The 23,305-nt window shown below is 39.3% G+C and overlaps 1 protein-coding gene across 6 annotated transcripts in view; it reads left to right on the top strand.

Annotated features, from left to right (window-relative positions):
- Window positions 1-23,305, top strand: part of LOC128695392 (nuclear factor of activated T-cells 5-like) — a 122,709-nt gene that overhangs the window by 49,543 nt on the left and 49,861 nt on the right. For 4 of the 6 annotated variants that reach the window (XM_070095544.1, XM_070095543.1, XM_070095545.1 and 1 more), the window contains 4 exons: window positions 5,132-5,349; window positions 5,951-6,292; window positions 11,000-11,166; window positions 18,932-19,196. In XM_070095544.1, coding sequence (XP_069951645.1) covers window positions 5,132-5,349; window positions 5,951-6,292; window positions 11,000-11,166; window positions 18,932-19,196 — 992 coding nt within the window. The remainder of the gene's footprint in view (window positions 1-5,131; window positions 5,350-5,950; window positions 6,293-10,999; window positions 11,167-18,931; window positions 19,197-23,305) is intronic. The other 2 variants (XM_070095547.1, XM_070095546.1) reach the window with 1 other exon arrangement.

Here is a 23,305-nt window from a genome sequence, read left to right as displayed (position 1 = left end):
GGACAGGCACCTAAAGTCAATACCTGACCAGCCGAGCTGTGGTTTGTACTTCGGTTTATGTGCAGCTAACAGTAACAGCCTGGGTGGTCAGGCCCTGATCCACCATGAGGTCTGGTCACTGCCTGGGCCACGGGCGCATTGACCCCCGAAACCCTTTCCAGGTATACTCCAGTTATGTGCTAAGAAGGTCAGCATAGCTAAGTGTATAGAAATACACTTAGCTGTGTTAGCAGTAGCTAGCATGCCAACCAATCCGTTTTAGGGTTTGCAAGAATGTTAAAATTTCACAAGTTGGGTATTGTGCTGTATTTTTTTTTTTTTATTAATCATGAAAGTCACTTTCTTAAAGGCCACTGTTGTGTAACGCATGTTGAACTCTTATGTCCAGATGTCTAGGGTTGATTTTCCAAATTTCAAGGTTACCATTTTGACAGCATTGGACAAAGCCTGTTAAATCCAGACTTGTCATCTGGTCTTATGGTCTGCTGGGTAAATTCATTTCGAAATTGCCAGTTACTTTTATGGACAGTTCCAGATTTAACGAGACAAGTCCGTTAAGTCCAGAATTATCCATTATTGTTGCAGTCTCCTGTATGACTTTATTTTGAAATTTATCAGAGAAATGTTATCATAATTCAGGTTTAGTGGACAATTGGCTTTAGTGAAATCGCCCCCCCTCTCGTCTATTAGTCCATTAAATTGAGGGTTCATTTTCTCTAGTGTATATATGCGGGTTAGTGTATGTATGATGCAAATCCAGTTAGGTGTAGCTTTTGGGATGAGCATTTGCAAGTTGAGGTTCCAGTCACATTTAGCATGCAGGAGCTGGCATAAGTGAGTTGCAACTATGAAAAAGGCTTGTTGGTTTTGGGCAATGGGGTATAAAGCAAAATTCATTTGTAGAAAAAATTGTTTATGTGGAACTCATGGGAAAGATGAGGTGAATCATAGAATTGATGGGGGGGAAAAGGGTGAGCGGTGCACTTAGGAGTCTGTGGAGACAAAGAACTTTGTCCTTGGAGGCAAAGAGGGGAATGTATGAGAGCATAGTTTTACCAACGCTCTTATATGGGTGTGAAGCATGGGTGATGAATGTTGCAGCGAGGAGAAGGCTGGAGGCAGTGGAGATGTCATGTCTGAGGGCAATGTGTGGTGTGAACATAATGCAGAGAATTTGTAGTTTGGAAGTTAGGAGGAGGTGCGGGATTACCAAAACTGTTGTCCAGAGGGCTGAGGAAGGGTTGTTGAGGTGGTTCGGACATGTAGAGAGAATGGAGCGAAACAGAATGACTTCAAGAGTGTATCAGTCTGTAGTGGAAGGAAGGCGGGGTAGGGGTCAGCCTAGGAAAGGTTGGAGGGAGGGGGTAAAGGAGGTTTTGTGTGCGAGGGGCTTGGACTTCCAGCAGGCGTGCGTGAACATGTTTGATAGGAGTGAATGGAGACAAATGGTTTTTAATACTTGACGTGCTGTTGGAGTGTGAGCAAAGTAACATTTATGAAGGGATTCGGGGAAACCGGCAGGCTGGACTTGAGTCGTGGAGATGGGAAGTACAGTGCCTGCACTCTGAAGGAGGGGTGTTAATGTTGCAGTTTAAAAACTGTAGTGTAAAGCACCCTTCTGGCAAGACAGTGATGGAGTGAATGATGGTGAAAGTTTTTCTTTTTCGGGCCACCCTGCCTTGGTGGGAATCGGCCAGTGTGTTAATAATAAAATAAATCATGGGAGCACTGAGTGAGTAAAGTACAGTGGACCCCCGCATAACGATTTTAATCCGTGCAAGAGGGGTAATTGTTCTGCGAAATAATCGCTATGTGAATGAATTTTCCCCATAAGAAATAATGGAAATAAAATTAATCCGTGCAAGACACCCAAAAGTATGAAAAAAAAAATTTTTTACCACATGAAATGTTAATTTTAATACACACAAACTGAAAAAGGCATGCACACTTACATGACACTTACTTTTATTGAAGATCTGGTGATGATTGATGGGGGGGGAGAGAGAGTGTTAGTGTTTAGAAGGGGAATCCCCTTCCATTAAGACTTGAGGTGTCGAGTCCTTTTCTGGGGTTACTTCCCTTCTTCTTTTAATGCCACTAGGACCAGCTTCAGAGTCACTGGACTTCTTTCGCACAACATATCTGTCCATAGTGGCCTGTACCTCTCGTTCCTTTATGACTTCCCTAAAGTGTTTCACAACATTGTCAGTGTACAGGTTGCCAACACGGCTTGCAATAGCTGTGTGAGGGTGATTTTCATCCATGAAGGTTTGCACTTCAAGCCACTTTGCACAGATTTCCTTAATCTTTGTAGTAGGCAGCTTCTTCAATTTCTCTCTCCCCTCCTCTGAACCAGTTTCCTCAGGTCTGGCCTCTTGCTCTTGAAGTTGATCTATCAGCTCATCAGTGGTTAGTTCTTCATTGTCCTCCTCCACCAACTCTTCCACATCCTCCCCACTAACCTCCAACCCCAAGGACTTTCCCAATGCCACAATGGATTCCTCAACTGGCATAATCCTCTCAGGGTTAGCCTCAAACCCTTCAAAATCCCTTTTGTCTACACATTCTGGCCACAGTTTCTTCCAAGCAGAGTTCAAGGTCTTCTTAGTCACTCCCTCCCAAGCCTTACCTATAAGGTTTACACAATTGAGGATATTAAAGTGCTCTCTCCAAAACTCTCTTAGAGTCAGTTGAGTTTCTGAGGTCACTACAAAGCACCTTTCAAACAGAGCTTTTGTGTACAGTTTTTTGAAGTTTGCAATAACCTGCTGGTCCATGGGCTGCAGGAGAGGAGTGGTATTAGGAGGCAAAAACTTCACCTTAATGAAGCTCATGTCCCCATAAAGTCGCTCTGCCACGTCTGTAGGATGACCAGGGGCATTGTCTAACACCAGGAGGCACTTAAGTTCTAATTTCTTTTCAGTTAGGTAATCTTTCACATTGGGGGCAAATGCATGGTGTAACCAGTTATAGAAAAAGTCCCTAGTGACCCATGCCTTACTGTTTGCCCTCCACAGCACACACAAATTATCCTTGAGGACATTCTTTTGCCTGAACGCTCTGGGAGTTTCAGAGTGATACACTAATAAAGGCTTAACTTTGCAATCACCACTAGCATTGGCACACATCAACAAAGTAAGCCTGTCTTTCATAGGCTTATGTCCTGGGAGTGCCTTTTCCTCCTGAGTAATGTAGGTCCTGCTTGGCATTTTCTTCCAAAACAGGCCTGTTTCATCACAATTAAACACTTGTTCAGGTTTCAGTCCTTCACTGTCTATGTACTCCTTGAATTCATGCACATATTTTTCAGCCGCTTTGTGGTCCGAACTGGCAGCCTTGTGGTCCGAACTGGCAGCCTCACCATGCCTTATCACACTATGTATGCCACTACGCTTCTTAAATCTCTCAAACCAACCTTTGCTGGCCTTAAATTCACTCACATCATCACTAGTTGCAGGCATTTTTTTAATTAAATCCTGATGCAACTTCCTAGCCTTTTCACATATGATCGCTTGAGAGACGCTATCTCCTGCTAGCTGTTTTTCATTTATCCACACCAATAAGAGTCTCTCAACATCTTCCATCACTTGCGATCTTTGTTTCGAAAACACAGTTAAACCTTTGGCAAGAACAGCTTCCTTGATTGCCTTTCTGGTGCCCACAATAGTAGCGATGGTTGATTGGGGTTTCTTGTACAACCTGACCAGGTCGGCGATACGCACTCCACTTTCATACTTATCAATGATCTCTTTCTTCATTTCTATTGGAATTCTCACCCTTATTGGTGTAGGGTTGGCACTAGAAGCTTTCTTGGGGCCCATGGTCACTTATTTTCCAGAAACAGCACCGAAAACACTGTAATAATACGAAATATTCCGATTGTATGCTTGGATGTTACCGCGGAGGCTGGCTGGTAAACAATGGCACGGGCGGCACATGTGAGGCTGGCTGAGGGCGCACATTGGACGCGTCTCGGACGAAAATAGGTGAGCGGGTTTTTAAGTGGTATGCGCGGCAAAATTTTTGCGATTAAAGCAAGCGGTATGCGGATTAATCGCTATGTGATGCCATCGTTATGCGGGGGTCCACTGTATTGTAGTGGTATAGTAACACCAACTGCTCTTCACAGTTTATTATGCATCTCCATTTTGAATATTATGTTAAAAATTTAATATCTTGCAGCTGACTTGACGTGGTGTTGGAGTGTGAGGAAAGTAACGTTTATGAAGGAATTCAGGGAAACTGGTTAGCCGGACTTGAGTCCTGGAGGTGGGAAGTACAGTGCCTGCACTCTGAAGAAGGGGTGGAGATATCTTGCAGTTTTTTAACTGTTGTGCAGGTGTGCCTCTGGCAAGACAGTGATGGAGTGAATGATGATGGAAGATTTTTTTTTTTCTGGTCAACCTTCCTCGCTGGGAAATGGTCAATGTGTTAATAAAAAAAAAAGCACCTGAATTTGAGAAAATATTGAATTTTACTGTACATAGAAGAGGTGGTTCAGTATAATATGCTGTAAAGATATCTATCTGGAAGAGTTTGAAACCCAGTTAGAGGAATTTTGCTCAAGATTATTCTCAATTGTTCTGAATTGGGCAAATCTGAATAACTGTTTTAACCTAATAATAGCCAGTTTAATTATCAGTCAAAATGATAGAAAGCATTATTGTAAAGAATGTACATTCAGAAGAAGACGTGATGAGTTAATTGTATCCATTTCCTAACAATATTTACCCTTAAACTGCCCAAACATAGATCTATGTTTGCATGCGTAGTGCTGTGCCCTTGATTTTCTCCATAAGAAAGCATTTAAAAACGTAGATCTACGTTCGGAGCGCTACATGAGCAAACGTAGATCTACGTTTGGACAGTTTAAGGGTTAATATAATGCAGAATTAGCTCAATGGAGGGTATCTTAATCTGTTGAATTAAATAGTTTTCTCTATAATTTGACAACAGTAATAATAATAATAATGAAAATATTTTATTTCAACATGATACATTGATTGATGTGCATGCAGAAGACCCATAGTTTGCAGAGCAGATTAATGCCGTAAAATGAAATAAAAAAAAAATATTCCATAATATGTATGTTAATTTACCACCGTTTTTGTTTATTTTTGTTCTTGAACAGCATCATCTGGGGTGGGTGTTAAAAAATGTCGTGGTTCAGCTAAGGGCTCTCTGCCACCCCCACCTCCACCCCAATCACTTGTTCTGGATGAAGACTCAGGCTTTGGGGGCGACCAGTCCCTGGACTCGGAATCATCTTTGCTCTCGTCCCCTGGATCAAGCTCAGGAGTGGCCTCCCTGCCCTCTGTTCTCCCGTCATTGACAATGGTACCAAAAGCGGTATGTATCTCATAGTATTGTCATTTTTATAATGATGTTAATGCTTTTCATTACTTTTTTCTTACATATTGCAGGTTAAACCCACAAGCCAAATTTGTCATCCTGTTGTGGAAAAATTCATTGCAGTCAATAAGTTTAATGTTTGTGCTTCTTATCATCATCACTGATATTGTAGTTGCAAAGTTCCAACTTATGACATGGATAGTAACATCTGTGATTATTAATTTTTTAAAAACCCATCTTGAAAATGTATAATAAAAAATCAGCCTACTTTGTATATTCATATGAAAACATTTTAATGTTACATATAATGCTCTGCTCATCAGATTTAAAGAGCTGTTTTTATTGGCCATTTGAACATTGCTTATAATGCAAATGTCAGTGATAGCATGTAAGCACGAGGTTCTCAGCACATTTATTTGCACAGCTTGCTCTGTTACATTGAGTTTTTGCAAGCCACAGGAAGACCGGGAATAGTCTTCGATTAGGGTAAGTATGGACCTGGGATGGTTGGAGGCTCCCTTGTCAGTGTTTCCTCACCACCACACATGTTGTGGTGGATGTCTGACCCTGGTGTCCCGTTTGGGTTGTGTCCTTACAGAAACTGTTGCTAGTCAGTTTGTTGCAAGGTGCTGGAGGCGTGCAAGGTACGGGGACCAGCCAGAAAACCTCAGGAAACATTGCAGTAGGGGCTTATCCCCCCACAACACAAGCGAGCATCAGTAATGGCACCAACCAAACTGGGAACACCCATGGTGCAGTGATGTCCAGTGGTGCAGAAAACGAGGGTGAGAGCTCTCAGAGTGTATGGCCCTTGTTGGCTGCTGCCTCCCTCAGCCTCCAGGGTGCTCCTGGCACTGATGTTCTGTCTGAGCTACCAGCAGCCAGTACCAGCTCTCCCTCCAACTGCCCCACTGAGCCAGTGACTCAGATTGGCCATAAGGTAGGAACCTTCAACATGCAACCTACATCATGCCTCCACCTTCCTCAGGGCCCTCCTGGGGAGGTTCTCCCGGGGGGGGACCTCCTGTAGGATGGGATTCCGTTAAAGCTCAGCATTATCAAGGGCTACTTCTCCCATGGCTGGTATTCAAGCAATTAGCCTTCACTTGTAATAAAATATGAAAACCAGGAAAGGGGTCCATGGGAGATCTGAGCCTCACCAGTGTTCCTAAAATTCAGTCTTTTTCACAGGACTGTTAAATTAAAATCCTCTTATTTTTATTTTTTTGACTAACAGTTGTTTGGAGTCTGACTTAACCAAGAGTTATTCCCACTTTTCACTATAGCATCTGCATTTCATCAGTATATCCCATGGCTGCATGCATGCATCACAGCTCTCTGCTCCCAGGGTGCTGACTGTTTACTAGCTACAGTACTGTAGCTTAATAAATGCTTCAGTGCTGTATTTATTATAATAATAGCATTTTGTTTTGTCATAAATCTATATTTTTCTTAATTCATTAAACCTCTAGGGCCAATTTTCTTTAACTCTGCATATATTAAAGTATTTTCATGGTGCAAACTAGATATTCAGTATGCAGAAATTTTCAATTAGGCAATTTTGTAAAAATAATAATAAACAAAAGGCAAAACTTTGGTATACAAAGATTTGTTGAAAGACAAGATTTTCTTTAAATATTGCCATACAATTGTAATTAATACAAAACTTCCCATAAGAAATTACCATAGCATGATAGATCAGAACTGTAAGCAATAAATAAGAGGGACATGGTGTGTGTATTAGTGGATGTATGGTTGCATGTATGCCATTTTAAATACTATACAGTTAAAGATTAAGTATTGAAAGTAATGGGTGTACATAGGTTTAGGATATTTTTTCAGGGTCTCTCTAAAAAAATGTGGTTGTGGTTTTATTAGTACAAAGAATATTTGTGCTTCTCATGCTGTGATCAATTCCCTCCAGGAGGAAACGGTAGCAGTATGTAACAAAGCCAGGGAAGATGTTGCAGGACAGGTAAATAGGGCAAATTTAGCAGAAGACAGACCCCTAAAACTGGAAGAGGAAGTAAGAGAACTGAAGGAGACCATAGAGGAACCTGCAAAAAACAATAAAACACACACAATGTTCAATTTTTCTTGGAGTTGAACTACACCTGTTACTTTGTAACTCTTAAATAGCTAAAGCTTTGAGGGATTGTGTTACAGTACTGTGCTGTACTCTTCTACTAGAATCCTGTACATTTGAACACTACCATATGCAGTACTGTATTTATATTCAAAATTTATCTTGAAGAAAAGTTATCTCTTAGCAGCTTAATATAACGAGGCATTTTAACATGTACAGGAAAACCTATCCTACGTGGAAGTGTGCCTGGCAACATTTAATCTTCTCTTCCAAGATTATTCTTGGAATTCCAGCCAAAAAATTATTACTTTGGTCTTGTTTCCTAAGTTTCTTGAACACCAGAATAAATTCCTTGATCATACTGAAGTGTAGAGCATATCCACATGTTACTAGGGATTATATTTTATAACCTTTAGCTCCTCCTCCTCCTCCTTGTTCATTCACATTTTTCTTCACATATAAGGGCCTTTTATGCCTTATATTAAATCATAATTGTTTGCTTTCTTGTTCAGCATACTAAATTAAAACTGAGAACACCCTATAATACACTAATACTGTACCACCTAATTTTGTTTGCATAATAAATTTAGCTTTAGGTTTAGATGATTAAATTAGGAAAGTTTAACTGTGCTCTTATTTTTGGATCCTTGAGGCCATAATGAGCTCTGCCAACACTGAGCTACCTTGCAGTAGCGGTGTAATTTGAGCTGCCCGAGTGTGTGGCTGATGAAGAACTTAGCATCCAGTTTTTGACCTAAATGTTGGATATTTTCCCTTTCATCAAAATTTCCTCTGATTTTTCTTGACTTGGAATTATGGATATGGCTTGAACTAAAGCTAATGGACTTCATGATTTAGTTATGTTTTGATTACATCTTTAAAATGACAGTAAATTAGTCACGATAGCAAATTGATACTGATAGCTTCAAATTGTTCAGGGAGCTGAAAGTGGGTAATGATTGTAGTGAAGTAATAATGGTAATTTCTTTTTTGTTTAGGTATATAGTTAGCAAACTATTCTAATGCTCTGTAATTCATAAAGGTCTTATCATAATGTGATTCATGATTACCATATTCCTTTTACACCACCCTCCTCTTACCTCTATAATCTGACATATCAGTTTCTCCTCTAAGAACAGTACATGCAGAAGTCTTCCCTCGAACTGTTATCCACAAATGCAGTCTTAACAAATTGCTCTTGTTGTGCACTTCATCATGCTATGTTTTTTTTTTTTTTTCAACAAGTCGGCCGTCTCCCACCGAGGCTATGTATACTTATTTATTCACTTTTTTAAAATAGGTATTGCCAATCACTAAACATCTTTCTAAACATTTATTTTTTTGAATATAATAATAATTTAAACTCAGTTTGCTTTATATACACATTTATATTTATATCAGATTCTCTTTGATATATAATGAATATCTTGACTTTAAAATTATAAGGGATGAGCCTGTAAGAGTTGGGCATTTGTTTCATGCTTAAAAGTTTTAGCAATATGAGAGTCTTGAGTTTAGAGAAAATAATGTGATTCAAAAATCTATTATTATTATATTCATGTAATGCACCTCACCCATGTATTTAAAAAAGTTAAAACTATCATTTCCACCAGAATAAAATATTGTATCCAAGGTTACTTAATAGCAGTGTAAAATAGGAAGAAGATGCCATAATCAGTTAATAATTTTGAACCCGGTACTACAGCTGATTATACTTCAAAATCCAAAATTTAGTTCACTTAATCTCCCTTTGATAGTTGATTTTTTCTTGAGTAAATTACAGTAAACCCTCTCTTAAGGCAAAATTGGACTTTGCAATTTTGTCTTGACACTGTTGAATTAATATAACTTAATGCTCTAAAGTGATTGATATGATGATCCTGAAGCGTGGAAGATGTAGTATAGCATCAGTGTAGGTGCAAAATTTTGATTAACCTATGCTGTAGATTTACAATCTGCTCGCCAAGCCACAAGTAGCATTTCTCATCCTCCCCTTGCCCCTATAACCCCCATTCCCCTATCTCCCACCTAATCCTGACGGTTAGTAATCTAGTATTATAAATTACCATAATTACACTAATATGTAATGCATTCCTGGGTCTTCAACATCAGTGTACCTACTCTAGCTGTATTTCTTAAATTGTTGAATATGTTGGTGAGTGATAATAAAAAGTGAATAAGTATTTGAGTATTTTTTTGTAATGGAGGTACAGTAAACTACTTCACTGATGTGAAGTAAACAACTCAGCCAAATATTAATTATTCTACTGATTCCTCAAACTTGACTATACAAGGCAAAATAATGCTTATTTGACTAATAAAATGAGAGAAGATGTACAGACAAATCTCCTGCCATTGGCTGCTCTTGTTATAGTAATGGTACAACACTGATATGCCAGCAACAGTGCATCTGGCACCTATTAGTCTGGACAAAATTATGAGACAATTTTTTTGCCAGACTAATTTACTGGGCAACCACAGATGGCATTGTATGTTCACTAGTATTGTTTACACTGCGGTTGCTGGTAGTGATCCCTTGATTTTGTGTAATTCTTAGCATAGTTTTCTAACAACCTTAGCTATGGCTAGAGTTAATAGTTATACGAGAAACTTTTCAATAGCCATATCTATGGCAAGTTAATTGAATTGTCAGGTTAATTAATCAAAGGGGCTAGAACAACATTCCTTTGTGACAAAAGATGTAATTAATTTTTAATTGACGTATGAAAAATTACACAGGGAATGCTCAAAACACATGAAACATTAGAAATATTTGAAAAGATAACCAAGAAGAATGTGTGTCATAGCAGTAGGCCTTTATCTAAAAGTCCTGTGATTTCAACTTCAAGTACCCCAGATGTCCTCCCCATAACATCACAGATCCAATGTGAGATACATAATCACCTATGAAACAGACAGTAATTTTGACAGCCCTCAACTTCCAGACCCGCAGTTCCAGTAAAATTCTAAAATTTAATACATTGGGCATAATAATACTGCAACATTCTATGTAAGTACAGTAATAAATAAGCCTGCTTCATTAATGCTGATGGTTAATTTGAGTTTCCAGTTGGCCATAGTGGGTCAGAGGTATATTGTTGAAAAATTTTTGTGACCTCTGTTGGTCTGGCAAAATACTAGTTATACCAGCTGGAAAATCAGTGTTGTACCTGTATTAAGTTATCACATCATTTAAATGCTATTTTAAATCTGATGCCAGTTTTCAGAAACTTAACTTTTGCATTAAATGAGGGTGTACTGTATTTTGTGTTATACGATATTGGTTATGTATTTTTTCTTGTTTGGTAAAGACTTGTGGAAGCAAGACATAGAAACTTGGATTATATATTTATACATTCCATCCACATTCGTAGAAAATAAATCTTGTACAAATGTTGGGTAGCCAGTTTTTTAACTACTTACCACTTGTAGTATGGAATGGCTGTAGTTTACCTTTGTTACCAAGCCACTTATGTCTGATAGTTTACTGCCAGACGAAATGCTGAATAAATCTTTTTCACAGTTTTAAGGTTTCTATCCCCCTCCCCCCTCTGATCACAGGTGGTCGAGAACAAGGTTAACACCTATGACAAGAATCTGCATGTGGATTTGGGAGGAGAGGAAGCTCAGGAACTACCTGCCTCCAGAGGAACTACTAAAATTCATTCAATACCTCCACTTGTCTCCTTTCGTGATGTTTCTCTTCTCTCCTCATTAAACCCATTTCAGTAAGTGTCTTTGTATTTGTTGCTGATTAAGGGCTGGCAAATGGTAGGAAACATAACTTGTTGAAGATGAGTTTGTACTCAGTGTACCCTCATATGTATAATAAATTGTTAATAATGTATTAAGATAGTAATAATAAACATGAAGATGCAAGTTTAATCAGCTTCAAAAATTTTGTATGTGATTCCTTATTTTTTCCATTAATAAAGGAACTCCGATGAACTACAGTGCAGTGTTAATTACTATTATAAACTGATGAATTTAAATAACCCTGATATTTCATGGATATAGAATGTCAATGTGATTTTTAACAAATCACAGCAGTCTACAAGTTAAAAGTTCAACATGACTCACAAAATCGTAATGACACGATTGCAAACAAACCATACCACGGGCGGGATTGAACCCGCGGTCAGAGAGTCTCAAAACTCCAGCCCGTCGCGTTAGCCACTAGACCAGCTAGCCACAATAAGATTCGTCCAACTAGGCATATTTCTACACCATAGGAAGGTTAGCAAACTTGAAAATGCTGCAGTTTTGAAGCACCATTATAAAGTCTCTTCACCTACTGAACTGACTATTCCATGTCTTGCTCTGTGATCTTCACTTCCAATGATCCTGCATGGACTAGAATGTCATTGCTCATCAAAAAACTCAATTAGGAGAGGAGCCTTATGACACTTTGGTCCATCTTGGACCATTGTCAAGTCACAACTGGAGTGAGAAAGGTAGAGAGCATGAAAAATAGAGAGAGCCTGTAAACAAAATGGTAGAGAGCTGGGTAAAAAAGGGAGGTGGTAGTACCATGAATATTATACAGAGGATTTTGAACATGGAGATGAGAAGACAGTGTGAGGTTACCAAAAATATTCAGAGGGCTGAGGAGGGATTAGTATTGAGGTGGCTTAAGGAGTTAGAGAGGATGGAGCAGAATAAGATGACTTAGAAGGTATATAAATCTGAGAAGGGGGGGGTAGGAATTGTCCCAGGATGGGTTGGAGGGACGGGGTAAAGGAGGCTTTGAGTACTAAGGACTTGAATATCCAACAGGTTTATGTGATTGTGTTAGATCAGTGTGTGGTGGCAGATGGATTTTATAACTCAGAACACTGTTGGAGTGTGAGCGAGGTAACATGAAGGGTTTCAGGGTAAAATGGTTAGCTGGACAGAGTCATTGAGGTGGGAAATAGTGCCTACACCCGAAAGGAGGGGTGGTGGTGGTGATTTGATTCAGCGGTTCACCTCGACTGGGATGTCAGCAAGCTTCTGACAAGACAACAATTGAATAAATAATTATGACTAAGTTTCTATTTTTCTTTTTCTCTGTCCTATTTTTTTTTCCTTTATTTTTTCTTTTTTGTTATTTACATGAATTTTACAGGTTTAGGTTAAGAGTTTTATTTACAATACTTCCAACACACATGTATAGAAAAAATTGCTTCTTATACTCCCACTAAAGCCAATTAATGTATACATACATGTAGTACACTCTTATAGGTAGTAGGTTGGTAGACAGCAACTGCCCAGGGAGGCACTACCGTTCTGCCAAGTGAGTGTAAAATGAAAGCCTGTAATTGTTTTACATGATGGTAGGATTGCTGGTGTCTTTTGTCTGTTTCATAAACATGCAAGATTTCAGGTACGTCTCTACACATACATTTACAAGCATATATATATACTCCCCTCTGGGTTTTCTTCTATTTTCTTTCGAGTTTTTTTTTTTTTTCTTCAACAAGTCGGCTGTCTCCCACCGAGGCAAGGTGACCCAAAAAAGAAAGAAAATCCCCAAAAAGAAAAATACTTTCATCGTCATTCAACACTTTCACCACACTCGCACATTATCACTGTTTTTGCAGTTTTTTTTTTTTTTTTTTTTTTTTTTCCAACAAGTCGGCCGTCTCCCACCGAGGCAGGGTGACCCAAAAAAGAAAGAAAATCCCCAAAAAGAAAATACTTTCATCATCATTCAACACTTTCACCACACTCGCACATTATCACTGTTTTTGCAGAGGTGCTCAGAATACAACAGTCTAGAAGCATACACATATAAAGATACACAACATATCCCTACAAACTGCCAATATCCCAAACCCCTCCTTTAAAGTGCAGGCATTGTACTTCCCATTTTCAGGACTCAAGTCCGACTATATGAAAATAACCGGTTTTCCTGAATCCCTTCACTAAATATTACCCTGCTCACACTCCAACAGATCGTCAGGTCCCAAGTATCATTCGTCTCCATTCACTCCTATCTAACACGCTCATGCACGCTTGCTGGAAGTCCAAGCCCCTCGCCCACAAAACCTCCTTTACCCCCTCTTTCCAACTCTTTCGAGGACGACCCCTACCCCTCCTTCCTTCCCCTATAGATTTATATGCTTTCCATGTCATTTTACTTTGATCCATTCTCTCTAAATGACCAAACCACCTCAACAACCCCTCTTCTGCCCTCTGACTAATGCTTTTATTAACTCCACACCTTCTCCTAATTTCCACACTCTGAATTTTCTGCATAATATTTACACCACACATTGCCCTTAGACAGGACATCTCCACTGCCTCCAACCGTCTCCTCACTGCTGCATTTACCACCCAAGCTTCACATCCATATAAGAGTGTTGGTACTACTATACTTTCATACATTCCCTTCTTTGCCTCCATAGATAACGTTTTTTGACTCCACATATACCTCAACGCACCACTCACCTTTTTTCCCTCATCAATTCTATGATTAACCTCATCCTTCATAAATCCATCCGCTGACACGTCAACTCCCAAGTATCTGAAAACATTCACTCCTTCCATACTTCTCCCCAATTTGATATCCAATTTTTCTTTATCTAAATCATTTGATGCCCTCATCACCTTACTCTTTTCTATGTTCACTTTCAACTTTCTACCTTTACACACATTCTCAAACTCATCCACTAACCTTTGCAATTTTTCTTTAGAATCTCCCATAAGCACAGTATCATCAGCAAAAAGTAACTGTGTCAATTCCCATTTTGAATTTGATTCCCCATAATTTAATCCCACCCCTCTCCCGAACACCCTAGCATTTACTTCTTTTACAACCCCATCTATAAATATATTAAACAACCATGGTGACATTACACATCCCTGTCTAAGACCTACTTTTACCGGGAAGTATTCTCCCTCTCTTCTACATACCCTAACCTGAGCCTCACTATCCTCATAAAAGCTCTTTACAGCATTTAGTAACTTACTACCTATTCCATATACTTGCAACATCTGCCACATTGCTCCTCTATCCGCTCTATCATATGCCTTTTCTAAATCCATAAATGCAATAAAAACTTCCCTACCTTTATCTAAATACTGTTCACATATATGCTTCAGTGTAAACACTTGATCTACACATCCCCTACCCACTCTGAAGCCTCCCTGCTCATCCGCAATCCTACATTCTGTCTTACCTCTAATTCTTTCCGTTATAACACTACCGTATACTTTTCCTGGTATACTCAGTAAACTTATTCCTCTATAATTTTTACAATGTCTTTTGTCCCCTTTCCCTTTATATAAAGGGACTATACATGCTCTCTGCCAATCCCTAGGTACCTTCCTCTCTTTCATACATTTATTAGACAAAAGTACCAACCACTCCAACACTATATCCCCTCCTGCTTTTAACATTTCTGTCATGATCCCATCAGTTCCAGCTGCTTTACCCCCTTTCATTCTACGTAATGCCTCACGTACCTCCACCACACTTACATTCTGCTCTTCTTCACTCCTAAAAGATGGTATACCTCCCTGGCCAGTGCATGAAATTACCGCCTCCCTTTCTTCCTCAACATTTAAAAGTTCCTCAAAATATTCTCGCCATCTACCTAATACCTCCCTCTCCCCATCTACTAACTCCCCTACTCTGTTTTTAACTGACAAATCCATACTTTCCCTAGGCTTTCTTAACTTGTTTAACTCACTCCAAAATTTTTTCTTATTTTCATTAAAATTTCTTGACAGTGCCTCTCCCACTCTATCATCTGCTCTCCTTTTGCACTCTCTCACCACTCTCTTCACCTTTCTTTTACTCTCCATATACAATGGACCCCCGTTTAACGATATTTTTTCATTCCAGAAGTATGTTCAGGTGCCAGTACTGACCAAATTTGTTCCCATAATGAATATTGTGAAGTAGATTAGTCCATTTCAGACCCCCAAACATACACGTACAAACGCACTTACATAAAGGCACTTACATAATTGGTCGCATTGGGAGGTGATCGTTAACCCTTTGACTGTTTTCGACGTATAAATACGTCTTACGAGCCAATGTTTCTGACGTATATATACTCAATAATTCTAGCGGCTTCAAATCAAGCGGGAAAAAGCTGGTAGGCCCACATGTGAGAGAATGGGTCTGTGTGGTCAGTGTGCAACACACAAAAAAAATCCTGCAGCACACATTGCGTATAGAGAAAAAAAAAACTGTGATCGTTTTTTTGGAATAAAACGCCGACTTTGAGGTGTATTTTCGTATAGTATTTATCGTTGTATTCGCGTTTTCATGGTCTTAGGTGGTAAAATGGAAAACATATTACAGAAATAGAGATAATTTTCATTACTTTGAAGATGAAAACGACCTTGAAACTGAGCTCAAAATAGCGGAAATGTTCAATTTTTACCAATGTTCAGGAGTAAATAAATCACACCACACGTCCAATACACATCAACTGGAGAGTCTAATATTCTTTCACTAGTGCACTGATATTATTTATACCATTTTTACAATAATGCAGTAGTCTGCATAACAGTAAATTTTGTATTTTTTTGTATGAATAAAAAATCAAAATAGAAAGCAATAATAATATAAGAGGGGCCTAGAGATGTGACTAATGAACAGAGCATATGTTATTTTAGTGCCACGAATGTCTGCCTTGTTTATTCTGGACCCTATTTTGAAATTGGCATCTTTTTTAGTTTGCATGAAATTGGCCAAATTGCCAATTTCTGACCACCATATTGGGTAGTCCAAATTAGTAAATGGGAGGTTTCTTGTACTCAGCTGATAGATAAAATGGAGTTCTAAAGAAATAGCTATGAGTTTGGTCAACTGGAACAATGGAATTGGCTGAAAATAGGGCTCAAAGTCGGCGAAATCGCCGATATGCATATGTCGCCGAGACCGCTAACTTCGCGGGAGCATAATTCCATGAGTTTTCAACCAAATTTCGAACTTTTGGTGTCATTACCATCGGGAAAAGATTCTCTATCATTTCATAAGAAATTTTTTTTTTTTTTTTCAAAAATTGAGCGACATAGAATGACAGTTTCAGAAAGGGGCCTGAAACAGTCAAAGGGTTAAGCGGGGGTCCACTGTACTCTGCTCTTCTTATAACACTACTGCTTTGTAAAAACCTCTCATAAGCTACCTTTTTCTCTTTTATCACACCCTTTACTTCATCATTCCACCAATCACTCCTCTTTCCTCCTGCCCCCACCCTCCTATAACCACAAACCTCTGCCCCACATTCTAATACTTCTTCTTATGACCAGAGCTTTGGTAAGATGGGTAAGGAAGAAGGATGGGTAAGGATAGAAATATTGGATAAGGGTGGGAGGGGGGAGAGAGGTAGGATATAAAAGGTAAGTGGCCCAACCACTTTGGTGTAATTTAAAAAGTGTATGTGAAATGATAAGATATTCTTTAAGGGATATAATACTAACCCATCAGAGTCACATAGATATAACAGATATATAAGTACATGACTCTGAATTGGTAGTAATTATACAAGTTGCAATTGCTTTTTTTTTTTTGCGATTGCACAACGGATATTTATGCGACAATGAAGGCAGTAATTTTCTGGCCAGTTTATAGAATTATGTGACAATGGCTTCTTACAGGTGGTGTCCAGCCATAGTAAATAGCATAATTTTTACATTAGATTGTTATATAAGATGTCTCCCTAGTTGGGGGCGATGATTTTCTCAGTATACATAGAAGGGTTCTGGTGTTACCCAATCTTCTTCATCAGGGAGGTTGCTCAATATCATGGGTCAATGGTAATCATCTTTATGGATAAAACGACAGACCCTCTGTGGGAGAGTCATTCTTTGAGTCCTGTGAGGAGGAGTATTGATGATATAATCCGTGGTATTTACCACTTGTATAGGATGTTCTCTATCTGGCATGTATAGTTCTTGCATTGTATAGAGTTGTTTCTTTTTTAGGGTGTCAAGGCGTACATTTATGGCAGTAATATCTTGTTGCACGTGTAAATCTGCCATTTTAACTCTGTCTCTCCTCCTGGTATCGGTAATGAAGCGAAGAGCTCTGTTCTGGACCCTTTGTAACCGTAGCATGTTGGTCTTCGTTGTTAATGACATTGGGACACAAGGATATTCGAGTATAGGTCTTATTATCATTTTATACAGATGTTTTTTGACATGTTGAGGGGCTTGATTGAATCGAAAGAGACTGCTAAGACCGGCTTTGGCTATGTTGATCTTTTTAGTTACATGAGATGTTGAATGGAGCAGCTTGTCTATTTCATATCCCAAAATCTTGTTAGGGTTTCTAATAGCTACAGGTGTACCTCTGATGGAGATATCCCCTTTAATACTGCATTTTTAAAACTATTCCAACCCTCTTCAACCCCCCCACTACTCATCTTTGCACTAGCCCACCTTTCTGCCAATAGTCGCTTATATCTCACCCGAACTTCCTCCTCCCTTAGTTTATACACTTTCACCTCCCTCTTACTTGTTGTTGCCACCTTCCTCTTTTCCCATCTACCTCTTACTCTAACTGTAGCTACAACTAAACTAGTTCTTGTTCTTGTTTATTTCCTCTTATCTCCATGGGGAAGTGGAACAGAATTCTTCCTCCGTAAGCCATGCGTGTTGTAAGAGGCGACTAAAATGCCAGGAGCAAGGGGCTAGTAACCCCTTCTCCTGTATAAATTACTAAATTTAAAAAGAGAAATTTTCGTTTTTCTTTTTGGGCTACCCTGCCTTAGTAGGATACGGCCGGTTTGTTGGAAGAAAGAAAGTAGATGTAGTATACTCAATAATATTGTACATAACATTTTTTTTTTACTTCAATGGCCATCTTCTGTCAGGGCAGGGTGACCCTGCCTGGCAGGAGATCATCAGTTCAGTCACTGTCTTGCCAGAAGTGTGCTGACCTCACAAATCGAATTACCCTTCAACTGCAATGTCATCATACCTCCTTCAGAGTGCAGACACTGTGGCAGGTCTTTGTGTGACTAAGACCCACTTCAGGAAACACTTGTCCTGTTTCCTGACGAAACTTACCTAACCTAATCTAACTGCTCTTCCTACCTCCAGGTCTCGAGTCTGGCTAGCTGCTTTCCATGAATCCCTTCAATAGGTACCTTGGTCACACTCCAACAGTACATCCACTGAAAACTATTTATTCTATTTTCAAACATATTTATCAGTTAGTAAAATCACTTGATCATAATAACAAACTAATATTGTACTAATGAATTTATTTAGGTGTAAGTTACCAAAGAAAATAAAGCATATGTATATAAAACCTACTAGTTATCAAAAAAAATTGACATTGTAATAGTAAGCCTAATGAATATATTGAGCAACTAAAAAATTAACAACAAACAAACACTAATGAAAATATTATTTTAAGTATGATTATAATAACAATATATCAGACATGGCACGAAGCTGACAATTTAGGAAGCCTGGTCTGAGGTTGCACAATAGGACCACTGATTTCTGGAACCATTAACAGATACTGGCAACTGATCTCCTTTACAGGCGGAGTAGAGGTACCTGTAGAGCCTCATTACTGTGTGTAGATGGACCTCCACAACCATGTGGCCATAGTAACAAGATATTAAAATCAAGCACCCCACACACCCATCTTCCTCTAAATTCTGAACTGTCGCCTTGCTCCTCTGATGGCACAATGGAGTTAAAACTCTTGTCGCAACCAGAGGAGCAACACCGTGCACGCTACCAAACTGAAGGATCCAGGGGTGCTGTTAAAGACAGAGCAGGAATTGGTCATCCAACAGTTAAGGTAATTCAAAGATCTTCATACAAAATATTACACTGGGTTAAAGTAATATATCCATGTAGTTATTAGTGATATAGTATATATGTAGCTCATAATGTGCACAGCATTTTGAACAGTTGTACTTGTATATAAATTTTGAAAAAATTGCAAATCATACTAATAAAGATGTATTAGAACATAAGCTTGAAATATCAGCACTTGTTGATTGTCAAGTTGTGAAGATCTTCAATCTTTTACTTAAAATTTGATACTGCTCTCTATATGATTGTATAGGTATTGCACAAAGCCATATTAACACATCACAATCAGCAATCAGAATTTTAGGCAATATAGTATTTCTTTTGAATTTTAAGTTTTTTTTTTTTTTTTGCCTTGCCTTGCCTTGCCTTGCCTTGCCTTGCCTTGCCTTGCCTTGCCTTGCCTTGCCTTGCCTTGCCTTGCCTTGCCTTGCCTTGCCTTGCCTTGCCTTGCCTTGCCTTGCCTTGCCTTGCCTTGCCTTGCCTTGCCTTGCCTTGCCTTGCCTTGCCTTGCCTTGCCTTGCCTTGCCTTGCCTTGCCTTGCCTTGCCTTGCCTTGCCTTGCCTTGCCTTGCCTTGCCTTGCCTTGCCTTGCCTTGCCTTGCCTTGCCTTGCCTTGCCTTGCCTTGCCTTGCCTTGCCTTGCCTTGCCTTGCCTTGCCTTGCCTTGCCTTGCCTTGCCTTGCCTTGCCTTGCCTTGCCTTGCCTTGCCTTGCCTTGCCTTGCCTTGCCTTGCCTTGCCTTGCCTTGCCTTGCCTTGCCTTGCCTTGCCTTGCCTTGCCTTGCCTTGCCTTGCCTTGCCTTGCCTTGCCTTGCCTTGCCTTGCCTTGCCTTGCCTTGCCTTGCCTTGCCTTGCCTTGCCTTGCCTTGCCTTGCCTTGCCTTGCCTTGCCTTGCCTTTGCCTTTGCCTTTGCCTTTGCCTTTGCCTTTGCCTTTGCCTTTGCCTTTGCCTTTGCCTTTGCCTTTGCCTTTGCCTTTGCCTTTGCCTTTGCCTTTGCCTTTGCCTTTGCCTTATTTAACCCTTAAACTGTCCAAGCAGAACTATGTTCACATGCGTAGTGCTCCAAAAGTATATCTACGTTTTTTTTACATATTTTCAAATATAACAAAAAAAACGTAGATCAGTTTTTTTACACGTTTTCAAATGTAAAAAACAAAAAGAAGATCTACATTTTTTTACATTGAAATGTTGAAAAAAAGTAGATCTACGTTTGGACAGTTTAAAGGTTAAGTAAAGATTTAAGTGAAGAATGTAATCCTATTTTTCTTGCAAGTTCTTCACTTCACATACCATAGATTTTTACTTAAAATGAAGTTTCAGGAACATAACTATTGTTGTGTGAATCTGCTGTTTACAGGCAGGTTACACTGTACAGCATTTCATTAATGAAGCCGTTTTCAATTATACCTGTTCTTCGTTTATTCAGGCTTCCTACAGTTTTTTTTTTTTCAACAAGTCGGCCGTCTCCCACCGAGGCAGGGTGACCCAAAAAAGAAAGAAAATCCCCAAAAAGAAAATACTTTCATCATCATTCAACACTTTCACCACACTCACACATTATCACTGTTTTTGCAGAGGTGCTCAGAATACAACAGTTTAGAAGCATATACGTATAAAGATACACAACATATCCCTCCAAACTGCCACTATCCCAAACCCCTCCTTTAAAGTGCAGGCATTGTACTTCCCATTTCCAGGACTCAAGTCCGACTATATGAAAATAACAGGTTTCCCTGAATCCCTTCACTAAATATTACCTTGCTCACACTCCAACAGATCGTCAGGTCCCAAGTACCATTCGTCTCCATTCACTCCTATCTAACACGCTCACGCACGCTTGCTGGAAGTCCAAGCCCCTTGCCCACAAAACCTCCTTTACCCCCTCTCTCCAACCCTTTCAAGGATGACCCCTACCCCTCCTTCCTTCCCCTATAGATTTATATGCTTTCCATGTCATTCTACTTTGATCCATTCTCTCTAAATGACCAAACCACCTCAACAACCCCTCTTCTGCCCTCTGACTAATACTTTTATTAACTCCACACCTTTTCCTAATTTCCACACTCCGAATTTTCTGCATAATATTTACACCACACATGCCCTTAAACAGGACATCTCCACTGCCTCCAACCGTCTCCTCGCTGCTGCATTTACCACCCAAGCTTCACACCCATATAAGAGTGTTGGTACTACTATACTTTCATACATTCCCTTCTTTGCCTCCATAGATAACGTTTTTTGACTCCACATATACCTCAACGCACCACTCACCTTTTTTCCCTCATCAATTCTATGATTAACCTCATCCTTCATAAATCCATCCGCCCACACGTCAACTCCCAAGTATATCTGAAAACATTCACTTCTTCCATACTCCTCCTCCCCAATTTGATATCCAATTTTTCTTTATCTAAATTATTTGATACCCTCATCTCCTTACTCTTTTCTATGTTCACTTTCAACTTTCTACCTTTACACACATTCCCAAACTCATCCACTAACCTTTGCAATTTTTCTTTAGAATCTCCCATAAGCACAGTATCATCAGCAAAAAGTAACTGTGTCAATTCCCATTTTCAATTTGATTCCCCAAAATTTAATCCCACCCCTCTCCCGAACACCCTAGCATTTACTTCCTTTACAACCCCATCTATAAATATATTAAACAACCATGGTGACATTACACATCCCTGTCTAAGACCTACTTTTACCGGGAAGTATTCTCCCTCTCTTCTACACACCCTAACCTGAGCCTCACTATCCTCATAAAAACTCTTTACAGCATTTAATAACTTACCACCTATTCCATATACTTGCAACATCTGCCACATTGCTCCTCTATCTACTCTATCATATGCCTTTTCTAAATCCATAAATGCAATAAAAACTTCCCTACAGTACATAAATATATTCACCACTCACTATAAGCTAAGTACAAAAATATTTTCAGGTAAGTGATATGGGAACTGCATATGCATGTTTTTTAGCCTAGCTCTATTGCTCACTTACTATATGATTGTGTAAACATTTTACCAGCTATTATATACATTTGAAAGTTAAAAATAAGGCTATGTTTCACTTTACAGCAATTTTTGCTTCACAGCAGTAGCCCAGAACCTGACCTGTATTTGACCTGGAATGAGATACTGTATATAGTGGTACCTTGGCTTACGAGTGCCCCAACTTACGAGTTTTCCAAGTTATGAGCCGTCGATCAGTCGATTTTTAGCTTTGAGTTGTGAGCCAAAATCCGAGTTACAAGTGAGCTTCAGATACACCGCCACTAGTTGGTGCAGCGAACGCCACAACATCCACCCAGCATCCCGCATCTCACTCGTTCAGTGCACATGGTTACCTCATCGTGGAAGCATCTCTCATGTGTTGTGCTTGTGTTTTATGCTTTTTCTGCAGTTATTTTGCCAAATTTCTATTTTCTACCCATGGGTCCTAAGAAAATAAGTGCAAAGGACAGTGCTAAGAAGAGGAAAAGGATGATGTCCATTGAATTAAAGCAAGAAATCATAGAAAAACACGAGCAAGGTGTGCGTGTAGTCGACTTGGCGAGGCAGTATGAGCATAGTACTTCTACTATATGTACCATACTAAAGTAGGAGGAGTCGATAAAGGCTATAACACCAGAAATGTTGGGAATCTAGGAGAGACTGTGAGTTTATTGTAAGGAAACACCAAGAAAACTCCTCTGCCTATCTTTTCCAATCTCCTCTGCCTATCTTTTCCACCCTCCACCTCCACCAGCATCTTCCGTTAGCCCAAGTCATCTGATCTCCAGGGTAAATACACTTTATAAAGCCAGTTTATTTCTTTACATTCTTTTTTATTATGTTTTATACAATATTTCTTATTTATAAATACATTTTTTTTAGGTAGTAGGTTGGTAAATAGCAACCGCCCAGGGAGGTACTACTGTCCTGCCAAATGAGTGTAAAACGAAAGCCTGTAATGGTTTTACATGATGGTAGGATTGCTGGTGTCCTTTTTTCTGTCTCATAAACATGCAATATTTCAGGTACGTCTTGCTACTTTTACTTACACTTAGGTCACACTACACATACATATACAAGCATGTATATACACA

Source organism: Cherax quadricarinatus, chromosome 50, assembly GCF_038502225.1.
Source record: "Cherax quadricarinatus isolate ZL_2023a chromosome 50, ASM3850222v1, whole genome shotgun sequence".
NCBI classification, from domain to species: domain Eukaryota; kingdom Metazoa; phylum Arthropoda; class Malacostraca; order Decapoda; family Parastacidae; genus Cherax; species Cherax quadricarinatus.
This window is presented reverse-complemented; position numbering and strand designations above follow the sequence as displayed.